Below are 14,015 nucleotides of genomic sequence, written 5' to 3'. Positions count from 1 at the left end.
GAAACGGGCCCACCACCTGCCTGTGGGATTCGTGCGCCCGAGAAGGGCATCAAGTCGTTTTAGTCAACACAATGGCCTGTGTTACAGATGAGGGAACTGAGGCTCGGGGAGAGGAGGTGCTTTGTCCAAGGACCCACAGCTGGTATGAACCCAGGAGGCCTAGTCTCGCCCCAGAGTATGTGCCTGGAAGCTCCCGCCTGTGCTGTGCTGGGTCTCCTGGGTCTCTCCAGGTTTGGGCTTTGAGCATCATCCCCTCGCCCCTGCTGCCCTTCACTGCCGGGTGTGGGTGGTGAGTCCAGGGCAGCTGAGCCCGGGTTAGACCAAGGTCTCCTTCCTTCTCCACCCGCACACCTGACTCCTTCCCACCTTCTACCCTCCGCCAAAACTCCCTTGGAAAATGGCATTTTTTCCACCAGGTCTGGCCGATCCAGGTAACCCGCGCCGCCCGCTATCGCTGTACCTTCTGTTTATCAGCTGCCTAGTCAGGGGCTGGTCTCTTCCCTCTGCCTGGGATCTGGGCTTGTGGGAAGAGGGGCCTGGGGGCGGCCTCCAGCCTTCCCTGGGAGGCTGACCACCAGCTTCTAGGCCGCAGAGTTCAGACCCTCATCCCATCACTTCGTGTCCTGGCCCCTTCGTGCCTCAGTTTCCCCACTTGGAGCCAGGGCAGAGTAACGCTGTCTTCCCTCTGAGTTGTAGTCAGGGCAGCTGAGCCAAAGCACAGAGGCCCGCCTGGCATGGAGCCGGTGGCCACTTGGTATTTGGCAGTTGTTACAAGCTTCTCTTGAACTGGGTTTTTAACAAGTGGCCTCCTCAAGTCCAGGCAGGCACAGCAGTTCAGGGACACCCCCTCGGGCCTCCCCTCCCGCTTCCCTGGGAAGAGGCTGCAGTTCCTTTTCTCAGCTGACCCCACCTTGCGCCCACATTCCTGTCCCTTCGTTCACTTGTACGTGCGTCCCTTCCTTCCACAAGCCTGCACTGAGTGCACTGGCATGCCAGGGCCCGTGCCAAGGATGCACGAGCTTTCACACCTGTTTTGATCGAATTCCCAGGACAGCTCATGAGGCTGGGATGTTACTATTATGCCCTCTTTACAAACAAGGAGAAACTGAGGCATGGGTTGCTGGAGGTACCCTCCCAGAGTCAGCCTCGCAGAGAGTGAGTGTGGCCTGGCAGGGGGTCATTACATGTTCTCATTCAGTAATTAGAGAGAGAACCCTGGTTTGTTTCCAAGCTGAGCCAATTTCATATTCTTCAGGAAAAAAATTGTTTTTTGTTTGTTTCGTGGTTCAGTAAAGAATGACTCTTTGGGCTCAGCTGGATGTTCGACCGCACTATGTGGCTTGTCCTGGGTGTTGGTCATGGCCCTGTTCTTGTCTTGCCTGGAAAAGAACCTGCAGCTAGGTGCTGTGGGGGGTTGGGGGGGCAGGCCGAGGAGGGGAGGGTGCCCTGTGCTGCCAGGGCCCTGGGGTGCTCAGCCTCTCTGCCCCGGCCCACCACATGCAGGCCAGGCAGCTGAGCACCTTCTCTGACTGTGCTACCTGGGGATGAGAGGTGGGGCACGACGGATCTGAAACACTGGCCTGTGGGGGTGACGCTCCTTCCTGCCCCCCACCCAGACAGCACGGAGAGCCAACCCCTGCGTGTAAGGGGCTGCCTTTGCCTGTCCTGTCCTCGTGGGATGAGGGGGTAGGCCAGTGCTGTCCCTGCTGGACACAGAGCTGCTGACTCGACTGTTCACCTGGGGGCGCATGTTCTTGTTCGGAGCCAGCCAGCATGGGCGGCTGTGGGGCCACGGGGTTGGAGAGGGCAGGAAGGGGGCTCCCTGGGGTCTGCACAGCCCCTGGCACCTCCTAGAGCTAAAGGGCTGCTTCTGTTTTCTCTTGCAGTTACCGAGAAGGAAGTCCAGCAGTGGTGAGTAGCTGTTTTTTCTCAAACTGGGGGGGGGGGGGGGCAGGGCCTGGGGGTGTTGGCTTTGGGCTGATGGGACATCCATCCAGCTGCCCAGGGCAGGGGCATGCAGACAGGCTTCTGAGTGGGGCTCAGCCACCAGCTGGTCCAGGTGGCCTTCGTTTAGATTCTTTTGGTCCAAAGGGACTGAGGCAGAGCCAGGTGAACTGGGAATGGGGAGGGAGTGTTGGGAACTCCTTGCCTTGTGTGTCATCTCTAAGGCCTACTGCCCTGCTCACCAAAGAGAGGGGTTTGGACCAGAGACGAGCCAGGAGACTGGGTCCCAGGCCTGGCTCTTTCCCTAAACCGCTGGTAGCCTTGAGAAGTCTCTTCCCTTTTCTGAGGTTGAGCCACCTCTTCTATAAAGTGATCAGTTAGACTGGACCAGAGATGACCGAGAGGTTTCTTCTTGGATGCCAGCCCCTGATCAATCCGTAGTGGGCTATGTTAAGAAGGATTCTGAGGCTCTATGTCCTGGAGCAAAGGGAAGGTGGAGCAGCGAGGGACTCATGAGGGCTGTAATGGGTTAGTGATGCCTGCCTGGGCTGGGGGAGAGGGGAGGGGCATATTGTTGTCTCTGGGTCACCTGTGGGATGATTCGTGGTGCTGACAGGGAGGCTCATACTAAGGTCCACCTGAGGTTAGGTGGTCCAGGAGGGGAGGAGGCAAGCCCGAATGACTTCCAGGAAAGTTTGGTGGTTTAGAAATGGACTCTGGGGCACCTGGGTGGCTCAGTCAGGTGAAGCATCTGCCTTTGGCTCAGGTCCTGATCCCAGGGTCCTGGGATCGAGCCCCGAATCTGGTTCTCTGCTCCGTGGAGAGCCTGCTTCTCCCTCTCCTTCTGCCTGCAGCTCCCCCTGCTTGTGCTCAATCACTGTCAAATAAATAAATAAAATTTAAAAAAAAAAAAGAAAAGAAAAGAAACGTTTGTAGAAATGGGCTCTAGAATGCTGACTAGGCCTCAGGTGATTCCCTGAGCCTCAATTTCCCTGTGTGTATGGCAGGAATGATGATACCCTGGAAAGACATTCCCTGGGAAAGTCATAGCATAGTGGCCAAAGGATGAGAGCCATGGCCAGTGGTCTTCTGTGCACTGTTCCGATGGGGACTGGGCCTAGAGATGTCGTACCCTCCCCTCCCCACCCCAGCCACGAAACTTCCTGGGCAGCTCTGCAGGGGGCAGGGCTGGGCCCCGCTAGGATCCACTCAGCACAACTGCCCGTCCCTGAGTCCAGGCCACAGAGGGGGGCAGCTAGCTGGGCGACTCTGCTCATCCCGTGCTGGATACGGAGCTGGGTGCCCAGAACGTGGATGGTTCTTGGGGGTAGGGTGTGGGGGCGCATGGAGGGAGCAGCCACCGCCACCTTCCTCCTCCCCCACATCCGAGGACCAACATGTGGGTCTGATCTGCCTCTGACCTCATTTTCATTCCTCCACTTCCCCAGGTGAGCGTTCCAGAAATGTTCCTACTTTTAGGTCTTTATACCGGCGGCTCTGCCTTCTAGAACTCCCCGCCCTTCCTTCCTGGGCCCTTGTCTACTCATATCTACCTTCTGGAACTCCCTCCCCTTCTTTCCTACCTTCCTGAAAGCCAGCCGAGCTTTCCCCTCCCAAGGCTCACCTGAGTCTCCCCCTCTAGGAAGCCTTCTGGGATTCCCCATCTGTGCATTTTCTCCCTCCCTCCCACATGGCAGCCAGAGGGGACATTGTTGAATGAAAACCTGACAATGTCCAGCTTCTGCCTAAACCCTGCCTGGAGCTCAGGGGAAGGCCATGCCTTCGGTAAGGTAAGGTAAGGTGAGCGTGAGGACCTGTGTGGTCTGACTCTGTGGGCCTCTCCAGTCTCACCGCTGTCTCCTTCTGCCGCCTGGCCTGCCTGACCACCTTGCCCTCTGGGCCTTCCTGACCTTTGCCTGGTCTGTCACCATGCCCCCCTGCTCCCCTGGGACACCGCTCCACTTCTTTGCTTGGCTACCGACTCCCACCCTCAGGCTTCTCCCCTGAAACCCCAGGACTCCCAGGTCAGTGAAGGCGCCCCCCCCCCCCCCCCCCCCCCCCCCCCCCCCCGCAACAGCCGGGGACACAGCAGGCAGTGGTTACTCATCTGTCAGCCTCCCTGCTTCCTTTCCTGGCCCTGAGGGCTGGCCCTGCTTGGTTCACCCCTGCATCCCCAGGGCTTAGCTGCAGCAGGTGCTCAGCCCCCAGGAAGCACATCCAAGGGCCTCACATCCGTTGCCTCATTGACTCCTGAGAGCTGCCCTGGGGGCCGGAATTGTGTCCTGCAAGCTCTCACCCGTGGCCTCATTCCGTTCCTCCTCACCGGCACCCAGAGGACAGAGGTGGATCCCTTCATAGCATTTCCTAGATGGGGCCCCTGAACCTTCAGGCCCTGCCTTGCTCACATCTGTGCTTTCCCTGGGGAAGGCAGGGCAGAGCAGCCAGGTGGGCTTCAGAACCAGGGCGGGGCTTGAGTACCCATGCCCCACATTGAGCAACCTTGGGTAAGTTACTTGACTTGTCAGGGCCTTGGTTTCCCCATCTGGAAAATGAGGGTAATGATAGTCAAACTTTATAGGAATATTGTAAAGAACAAATGATCTAATCCGCATAAAATATCTGGAGCAGAGCCTAGTGAGCATGTCCCTGTTGGTGGTATTGATAATGATCCTGATATCATCCATCATCAGTACAACCCATGGAGCGGTCTGGAGATTCACGGTTCCCTCCTCATTATGACTTTGGGAAAACTGAGGCCCAGAACAGTGGCATGACTTTGGATCATTTGCCAAGCTGGTATTTCAGCTTCGAGCTGGACAAGGACTCAGCCATGGGAGGGCTCAGGAGAGAGCAAGCTTGGAGATGCGGTGGGAACAGGCTCAGCATGTTTGAGGCCCGCCCGTGAAGAGCCGTGGCTGAGGCTCCCATAACAGAGCTGGGGCCCCAGGCCTTGTGACACCCAGTCCTCAGGGTGGGGTGACTCTCTCTGAAGAGTCATAAAGACAAGAGCTGATCTTTCTCTGCCAGAAAGTTCTATGGGCCTCAAGTACATGTCCTTTGGTTCATTTTGGAGGCGCCTTCAAGGTGAGGAGACAGCAGACTCAGTGCCTTCCTCCAGCCCTCCTGGGTCAGCCCACGGCCCAGCTCACTGTGGTATTCTAGAATGGCTACATCCTGTAGGGTGAAGCTAGACTGGAGATGATTAAACAGGACACACATGCCACCACTCTCCCTGCCCAGTGCCCATAGCAGACATTAGTAATGGATCACAGGTTTGACACTCTGGATCAGCCTCCTCCAGTGCTGATCCAGTGGCACTGGGAGGCCAGTGCCATTGTCACAGGCACACAAAATGAGACCACTTGTTACCCCTCGATCGCCCCGAACCTCACTGGCTCACTGGGGCTATAGGTGGCCCACCATCCCCTCTATGTTTTGCAAGGAAACAGGTAGGATGAGCACCTGCATCCCAAGGGCCCTGGCCCCTTCTCATGGGATCCTCTTTCCACTCAGCCCCCAGCTAGTCCTTTCATGTCCTCAACAGCTCTCAGGGCACTCAAGAGCTGGGGACCGTGCCAATGCCTGCCCTCCCTGGGAAAACTCAGGGCTCCCGAGCCTCACCTGCCAGGGAGCAGACCATCTGGGTGGGAGTGGGGAGCCAGGAGGGAGGCATATGCAGAGACCCACCCGGCCACATAGAGTTTTCTCTCCTACCTGCGAAGTGCCTGCATGGATCCAGCCCGAACAGTGGCTTTGGCTTCCTCCTGTCTGTCTGTCTGTCTCTCTGTCTCTACTCCACCCTCTCTCAGTGCACGTGGAAAAAAGCTCTAATCCCTTACCTCGCCCTCCCCGGGATCTCGCACTTCACCTTCTCCCTTGGCCTTGTGGGACCCACTGGGGACCCCCACTTGCTGTCCCTCACCCACACCAGGCTCACTCCTGCCTCCTAGAACCCCCGTCCTTGCTGTGCCCTCTGTGCCCACATCTTGGCATCTCCACCCCAGTGTCATCTCTTCGGAGAGGCCTACCTGACCGCCCAGTCCCTATTTCTCCAGTGTGCTGTAGGATCACCTTGTTTCATGCTGACTTTCTGAAGCCACTGTGCAGTGGGGTAACCAAGGCCTAGGTTGTCAGGAGTGCAAGGCCAGACTGCAGCGTTGGGGTGCTCAGGCCAGCGGCCCCAGGGCTTGCATTCTGCACCGGGCTCCAATTGAGTGCTCCCCGGGGTCATCTCAGGGTCTCGCAGCCCTGCACTGCTGTGTGCTTCTCTGTATTTGCGGGGAGAAGGCTGGAGGCTGAAGGGTGAGGTCAGGGTCGGGGTCCACAGCCAGCTTGGGCCCCTGTCCCTTGCTCCTGACCATCTCCGTTCCTGTGCTGAGCCTGATTTGTCACCACGGCAGATCTGGAACCTCAGTGGGGATTGAGAAGCTGCAGCAGGTCCCAGGCCCTTATGATGATTGCGAAGTTGCTGTCACTCAGAGAGGAGAGAGACAGCAGGGCACAGATAACCTGCCCCCCACTTCCCCAGCCCCGGATCCCCATGAACACAGGCAGAGGGCCAGGAAGCTGGGAAGTAAGAGTGTGTGGGGTGGCAGCGCCATGTGTTAAGGTTACCTTTCTCTTTTATATTTTCTATTTTCCAAATTTTCTGAAGAACTTGAAGCTCAGAGGGGCGGAGACACTTGCCCAGGTGGCCCAGTGCTGTGTGTGTGTGTGTGTGTGTGTGTGTGTGTGTGTGTGTAGTCAGGGCCCAACTCACTCCACCTCCATGGCCCAGCCTGTGGGAGCTCCATTCTGCTGGCTCTTGCCTGGGCAGCCCCCCAAAGCTGAAGACCACAGGGGCTGAGGGGAAGGACAGAAAGGAAGAGGCATCCTCCTCATGGGTGTGTTTGGGATCCTCCTCCAGGATCTGCGCTGGGAGAGGAGCACCACGGGAGGGGGGTGTTTGCAAAGGTAATGGTGCACCACTGGGGCCGCACTGGGGCTGATTGCAGCGGGGGGGGGAGGGGTGATGCTCTATGGTACATCTGTGTCTTCCCCACCCTTCCCGCTGCAGAAGGCCATGTTGCCACACTTTACCCTGGGCATGGAGGGAGGAGGCCGGCAGGAAGCTGCAGCCTGGTCTCAAGCTGGCTCCCGGGGTGGAGTGAATCTTGGGAAGTCCTAGCAGGCTGAGGCCTTTGGGCCTTGCTCAGGGGCTCTCAGAGGACAAGAAGCCAAACTGGAATTGGACCCCTGCGTCATGGCAAGGATTTGTTCATTCATTCACCCACTCATTCACTTATTTGCCTGGGAAGCCTTTACTGAGCACCTATTGTGTGCCAGGCCAGGGCTGGGGGCCAGCCAGCACCCAGGGAGACCTGGTGGCTGGAGTCCCCTGGGGGACACAGGCATGGCCCAAGCTGGTGCAGTGGGGAAGTGCTTCTGTTAGTGGCGTTCAGCCTTTGCTGCTTTATGAAATGACAGATTTTTTTTTTTCCTTTCCCTTTCAAAGAAGTGTAAGAATGCACTTGTCAGAGCTCCGACTTTGTCTTCTCATCCCCACCCTGTCTCGGAGAGCTGGCTCCCAAACACAGCCAACCCTGTCACACACCCCTGCTCATGAGGCTGGGAGCTATGCAAGGTGCTCAGGAGCCGTGCCCGTTTCCCAGGTGGGGTTCTGTAGCTTTCTTTCTGATTCCCAGAGCTGTCTCTGCTCCTGGGGAACTAAGACCCCCTGTTCTCGAACAAGACTTCAGGACTAGTGACAGGTACAGAGATCATTGATTTAATAAAATGTCTTACTTCAATAAAAAAAAGACTTAAAAATCAAAAAATAGCTTCCACAAGTCCTCGTAACTAAGGACGGTTTATAAAAGAGAAAGCAAATCTAGGTAGACTTGTGATTGTCGTTTGGTTTGGTTTTTCAAAGCTTTTGTTTGCTGCAATAATTTTTTTTAAAGTTGCTCATTTTTTTTTTAGTGGCGAATGGTCGATTGTTTTCATGGTTCATTGATCCATGCGGATGTAAACAACTCTTACTCTCTAGGATTCATTTTCTCTAATCATACACTGTATTATACCAAACTCTATCTGTATTTGATATTTTTATACCTTCTCTGGAACATTCTGTAATACTTTTCATCACCTTTTTTTTTTTTATAAGATCCTACTTATTTGAGTGAGAGAGAGAGAGAAAACATGAGCAGGAAGAGGGGCAGAGGGAGAAGCAGACTCCCCACTGAGCAGGGAGCCCCATGCGGGGCTTGATCCGAGGACCCCAAGATCAAGACCTGAGCCAAAGGCAGATGCTTAACTGACTGAGCCACCCAGGTGCCCCACATTTTTTCTTTAATGTGGTGAAATACTCATAATGTAAAATTCACTATCCTGACCATTAAGGCTGTGTAGGGGAGTGGCCTCCGAGTAAGTGTCTCGGGCTGAGTGACTGGAATGGGTGGGGGCATTGGGGGTGTCAGTGTTCTAGAACCTCCTCCTTGGGGCAGCTGGCAGGACAGGGTGGCTGGGGCGGGGGGAGTCCATGGCATCTCGGGCTCTGCTGTGTGGGAGAGGTTGGGAGTAGGAGCTCGGCATCCAGCAGATGTTCAGGGCATCCTTCACTGTCTACGACTCTGCTGCCATTTGTGGAAGCTCACCCAGGGCCTGGGAGGCAGGTACTGTGTTGGTTCCCACCTCACCAATCAGGAAACTGAGGCTCAGAATGGGGAAGTCACCTGCTGAGGGTCACACACGGGTCAAAGATGGGTGCTGGGATCGAGCCCGGTCTGCTGAGGAAGCTTGAGCCCTTCCTTTTCAGTTCTTAAAATTATAAAAAAAATTTAACTTGTTTATTTGACAGAATTCATACATGCTCAGTGCAGCCGATGAAACCATCAGCACAGAGCTAATAATAATAAATAAAAGGATCTTTTCCCACCTCCTTTCCACCACACACTTGGGGCATTTGTCTGAAGTGGGTGGCATGGCTCCGTGAGGTCTGTGTGGTGGATCTCCAGGGCTGTCAGTCACTGATGGTGCCTGGAGATTGTGGGGCTGGGCCCCAAGATCCTGCCCCAAATCCTGACTGTTCTGGTCACCCCAGGTTATCAGTTTGTGGTGGTAACCGCAGCACGATTTTTGTGTCTCCCTCCCCTCGCCCCCCGCCTGGCCTGTTCTGCCCCAGTGGCAATGCTGGGACCTCTGTGGCCTCCCCCGGCCCCCTGAGTCCAGAAGCAAGCAGAAGGGGCTGAGGAAGTGGGTCCACTGAGCACTTTGGGCCTCAGAGGGCAGGATGTCTGATCCAGCCCTCCCTCCCTATCCAGCACAAACACAGAGGTGTGGCAGAGGGTTCTAGTTCTGGCTGCCTCATTTGCCAGCTGTGTGACTCCTTTCAGCATTTACTGAGCACCTACTGTATGCCAGGCACAGTGTTGGGCCTCACAGATGCAGGGCTGGTCTAGGAGACATGGGCCACCAGTGGCCTGGGTGCTGCACCCAGTGGTCCAGCATCACATAGGTTATGCAAGTCAGTCACCAGGCACAGCCATACAAGGTACCACCGAGGCCCCAGCCAGGGAGAGGGTGCTGGGAGTGCTGGGACCAGAGCGTGACTTGCTCTGCAGTGGCCAGAGGGAGCTTCTGTATGGGAGACACCAAAGCCAAGAATGAAAGGGTGAGTGGGAATCAGCAGGGTAGGGAGGGGAAGAGCCGGCTAAGCAGAAGGCATGCTGAGTGAAGGCCCTGAGCCAGGGCAAGACTTGATCTTCCCCAGCCTCAGTTTCCCCATCGGTAAAATGGGCATACTAGTTCTTGCCTTCTGGGCTCAGTGGAACCACTGGGTGACATCGTGCCTGGAAAGTACACAGCCATTTGCCTGGCTCTCAGTAGGTCTGGGGTCCCTGCTGTGGCTAGGCAGAGTGCCCCCACCTTCTCAGGATGAACAAGGGGGTTGCACGGTGTGTGGGTAGCAAGGCTTCACCAGGTGTTAATGCAGCGGTGTTCCTGCCTGGCTGGAGGAGGGGCAGGTGATCCTGGGAGGCAGGAGAGCTGGGTCTGAGCCCTGATCTTGCTGCTAACTTGCTGTGTGACCTCGAGCCAGTCTCTCTCCCTCTCTGGGCCCCCAGTTCCCTGTCAATCCACAGAAAGGTGGGGAGACATCCATGGTTCTCTGGCCATCTGAAAGATGCTCTCAGGTTCTGGCCATGGTCCCAGGGGCTCAGGAAGAAGACACTGGATACCTGGGCTCTCACTCCCCTTGCCCCTGTCTGGCAGTTTGTATGCCTATCTGTCCGTCCGTCCATCCATCCATCCATCCATCCATTCATCCATCTCCCTGGACAAACACTTACTGAGCCCACATGGTACACCAGGGCCTGTGCCAGGCAGGGGGCTCTGCAGTGTCAGAGCGGTTACAGTTGGATGGGGACACAGCCTGGGGCACACATGATACAGTGCTCTGGGGTCTTCCAAAGAGTGAGGGAGCAGAGGAGCCTGTCAGGCTCTGGGGGACCTGGCCTGCATTCGCGGAACGAGTGACAAATAAGCTGGGACTTGGTAGTGGTAAGTGAGTGGATCAGCCCAACCTTGACGAGAAGGAAGATGTGTGTTTTGCAGGCAGAGAGGACCCGTAGGCAAGGAGGCCTGGAGGCTGGAGATCGTATGGCAAGTTCTAGAAAGTATGGTTGGGTGTGGAATTATGGAGGTGCCCGGCAAGAAGAGCCTGGGGCATCAGGCTGGGACATGCCCCCCCCCCCAGGGGTGGGCTTCCTGGGGACCTGTGACGGTGACAGCCTTTGCAGGGGTAATCGGACAGGCCGGCCCCCAAGGCTCCCCACTCTGTCAGCCTCCAATAAAGGCTATAGGGCCTCCACCACGGGCTCACGCAGCTGCTCTTGGCTCCTGCCATGCTGAGCAAACCGCCTTCCCCTCCCAGACCCCCCCCCCCCCAACCAGGAGCCACCCGCAGCGACCCTCTGGGAGGGACTTTTGTCTTCTCTTTATTATTGTAACAGTCTTTTCAGATCACTTAAGTACATATATCCACTGTGGGGAAATGAGGGGCTCTGGGAGTGATCTGGTGACATAGGAGCCTGTGGGGGGGGGGGCAGGGTGCAGGGGGCCAGGCACGTCCCTTCCTCCTGCCCAGGGACCTGTCTTGGCCAGGGGGCCCCCCGGGTCTTGGACCAAGTCTTGTCCCTGAAACGCGCCTTCTCCCCAGCCGTGTGTTCTGCTCAGGTCTGAAGTTCGGAGTCCAGAGCACCCGGCTGGGAAGAAGAATTTAGGGGAGGGACCTGCAAGGGGTGGAGTGGAGTCCCTTCCTGGTACCTGTGGTGGGAGGGCACCCGACCTCTTACCTCATCTGTGAACCCCGCATCACTGAACCCACCTGGCAGGACTAAGGTGGCGACTGCGGTGGGGAGCAGCCAGGAAGGCTGAGCTCAGAGCCCGGGACCCGGGGCTGTCACCAGAGGTCCAGATAGAGGGTGAGATGGGGCAGCGATCCTGTTCCTGAGCAGGGACCTGGCCTCCCTGGGCCTCTGCTCCCCCAAGGGCCCAGGGGGAGGCCCGGGGATGGCAGTGTGCAGAGACCTGGCCTCCTTCCTTGACCTCCAGCCCAGCCCCAGGAGGGAAGCCCCCACCTACCTCATTCCATCTTCCTGCCTCCCCCTCCCCCAGCTGGGGAGCAGCTGGTGTGTTAGCAAGAGGCTTGTTTTCTCATTAACCTCTGACCTCAGTTGTGAGGCTGGAGATCCCTGAGTGTCCTGCATGTCCCTTTAGGTCCCTGTGTGTGCAGAGACCACCCAGGCCCCTTAGGCTACCCCCTGTGGGTGGAAGACGGAGGCTTCTCCACATGCTCCCTCTCTGGAGGGGCCCCCGCCACTGTGCCACCTCCGAGGGTCCAAGGTCCAAGCACGGGACGCTCAGAGTCAACCTCCCGGGACACGAGGGTCAATGACACCTTCACCAGAAGGTCTCCGTTAGAGCAGAGCAATGGGGCAGGTGAAAGTCTCAGCGACGCTGTGGCTCTGAGCATCTGGCCTCTTCAGTGTCGCCTTTGACCCCCGCCTCAGCTCCAGTCCGGGGTCGTGAGGACGAGCCAGTCCCCCTCCGGAGCCCCAGCCTCCTCACTCTTCAGATGGGCTTCCCTGCGAGCTTGCAGCCCGGCCGCCTTGGGCCATCAGGGAGCGTGGGCCTGCACCCAGGGGCCCCGAGAGCTAAGGGCTGGGAGCAGGTAATGGCTGATCCCTCGCTAGCTTCCCTTTATGCTGGGAATCCTCCTCCTCCAAGGAATCCTCCTCCAGCTGGGTTGCTAAGCTACCCACAGGAGCCAACTCATGAATTGGTTTACAACAACTCCTCCGAGTCCCTAATACGAAAGACCATGCTATTGATGATTTTTTTATGCTCAGCCCCGTGTTAAGTACTCTATTTCATCTCAGGTGATCCTGACCCCGACAGGTGTGATAGCTGCCCCCTTTTATGGATGCGGGCATCGAGGCTCAGAGAGGTGAAGGCACTTGCCCGAGGTTGCACAGTCTGCAGATGGCAAAGCTGGAGTTTGGACTACAGAGCCGTGCTGCCGTCAGCGGGCTGCGTATCTGCAGGATCCTGTGCTGGGCCCTGGAAATACAGGGTGGACCAAGCAGGATGCCCTCTGAGCTGGCTGCGTCCGTTAGCACAGATCCCTGGGAACAGAGGTGGGGGTGCATACTGGGGGTGCAGGCGTGTGGGAGGAGCCAGCTGCCAGCCCCATATGGTGGCTCTGCCCACCAGCAGCACCGCCAGCACCGCCAGCCTGCCCCCCTCTGTGGTGCCAGGAGGGGCTCAGTGGAGAAGGTGGGGGAGGCGGAATGCCTGATGTAAGCGCCACTTTGGGGGGGGCTGGTTTGTGTTAGTTGTTTCAGCTCCGCCGTGTGGAGTGCAGGCCTGGGGGCCTGAGTGCTCTGTGCACAGTGTTAATTCTCACGGCAACTCTTACACCCCTTGTATGGATGAGGCTCAGAGAGACGCAGTCACCTGTCCCAGGTCACACAGCTTGCCAGAGGCAGAGGTGAGATGAGCCCCTGCTAGGACGGCCAGGCCTGGGCCCACCACCTGCCGGATGGAGATCCACAGCCTTCCGGGGTGCTGGGCAGGAGCTGCTGGTAGGTGGGTGGTGTCGGCGCCTCCTTTACCCTCTCTCACCTGGTCTGCTACCTCCAGGTACAAGGGCTTCATCAAGGATTGCCCCAGCGGGCAGCTGGATGCTGCAGGCTTCCAGAAAATCTATAAGCAGTTCTTCCCATTTGGAGATCCTACCAAGTTTGCCACGTTTGTTTTCAACGTCTTTGATGAAAACAAGGTGAGCTGGGGATCGACAGGCCAGGCGCCCAGCCCAGGTCCCCTCCCTCCTGCAGGCGCCCGCAGCGTCTCCACACCCACGCTCTCCTGCCGATCTTCCCTTCTGGAGAAGGAACATGCACCCATGTGCACATGCACACACACGCACAGACGCTGATGCATACAAATACATGACTACGTCTGCACACACGTGCACACACGTACACAATGCACGCACCACGCCACATGGAGATGTGTGCACACATACACATATGCACTCCTATGTATACTTGACCTTTCTCTTACAAGCACAAAATGCAAATGCTTGCAGGGATAATCACAGGATTTAGAATCATGACTGACATTTACTGAACATTTACTACGTGCTAAGCTTTTTACATGGATTATTTTGACTGAGGCTTTGCAGTCAGCTACCTGTGGGGTAGGTCCTTTTAATAACTCCATTTTGCAGCTGGGGAAACTGAGTCTCTGAGCTCTTTTTTTTTGTGCCTGCCTCCTTTCACCAAGCATTATGTTTTCAAGGCTCATCTGTGTTGTAGCACACGTCCCCTCCTGGCGATGGCCGTGCTGACAGTTGGCGTATCCGCTGTCAGGGCGCCCACGGTCCTTAGCACCCCGTCCCACGCCTGCATTTTTTCAGTCTCCCTCATGTTCATGGTGGATTCACTGTGACGAGTTTGCACGCTCTGTGCTGCAGGACACTCAATTGTTTCTGTCGTGTCATGCCCTGGCTTTCTCCTCAGGTGCCGTCA

At 56.9% G+C, this 14,015-nt stretch overlaps 1 protein-coding gene across 2 annotated transcripts in view; it reads left to right on the top strand.

The window, feature by feature from the left end:
- NCS1 (neuronal calcium sensor 1) overlaps nucleotides 1-14,015 on the top strand; it is a 49,744-nt gene that overhangs the window by 21,172 nt on the left and 14,557 nt on the right. For both annotated transcript variants that reach the window (XM_038549040.1, XM_038549039.1), the window contains exons 2-3: nucleotides 1,887-1,911; nucleotides 13,126-13,264. In XM_038549040.1, the coding sequence (XP_038404968.1) occupies nucleotides 1,887-1,911; nucleotides 13,126-13,264 (164 nt within the window). The remainder of the gene's footprint in view (nucleotides 1-1,886; nucleotides 1,912-13,125; nucleotides 13,265-14,015) is intronic.

This window comes from Canis lupus, chromosome 9, assembly GCF_011100685.1.
Source record: "Canis lupus familiaris isolate Mischka breed German Shepherd chromosome 9, alternate assembly UU_Cfam_GSD_1.0, whole genome shotgun sequence".
Lineage (NCBI taxonomy): Eukaryota > Metazoa > Chordata > Mammalia > Carnivora > Canidae > Canis > Canis lupus.
This window is presented reverse-complemented; position numbering and strand designations above follow the sequence as displayed.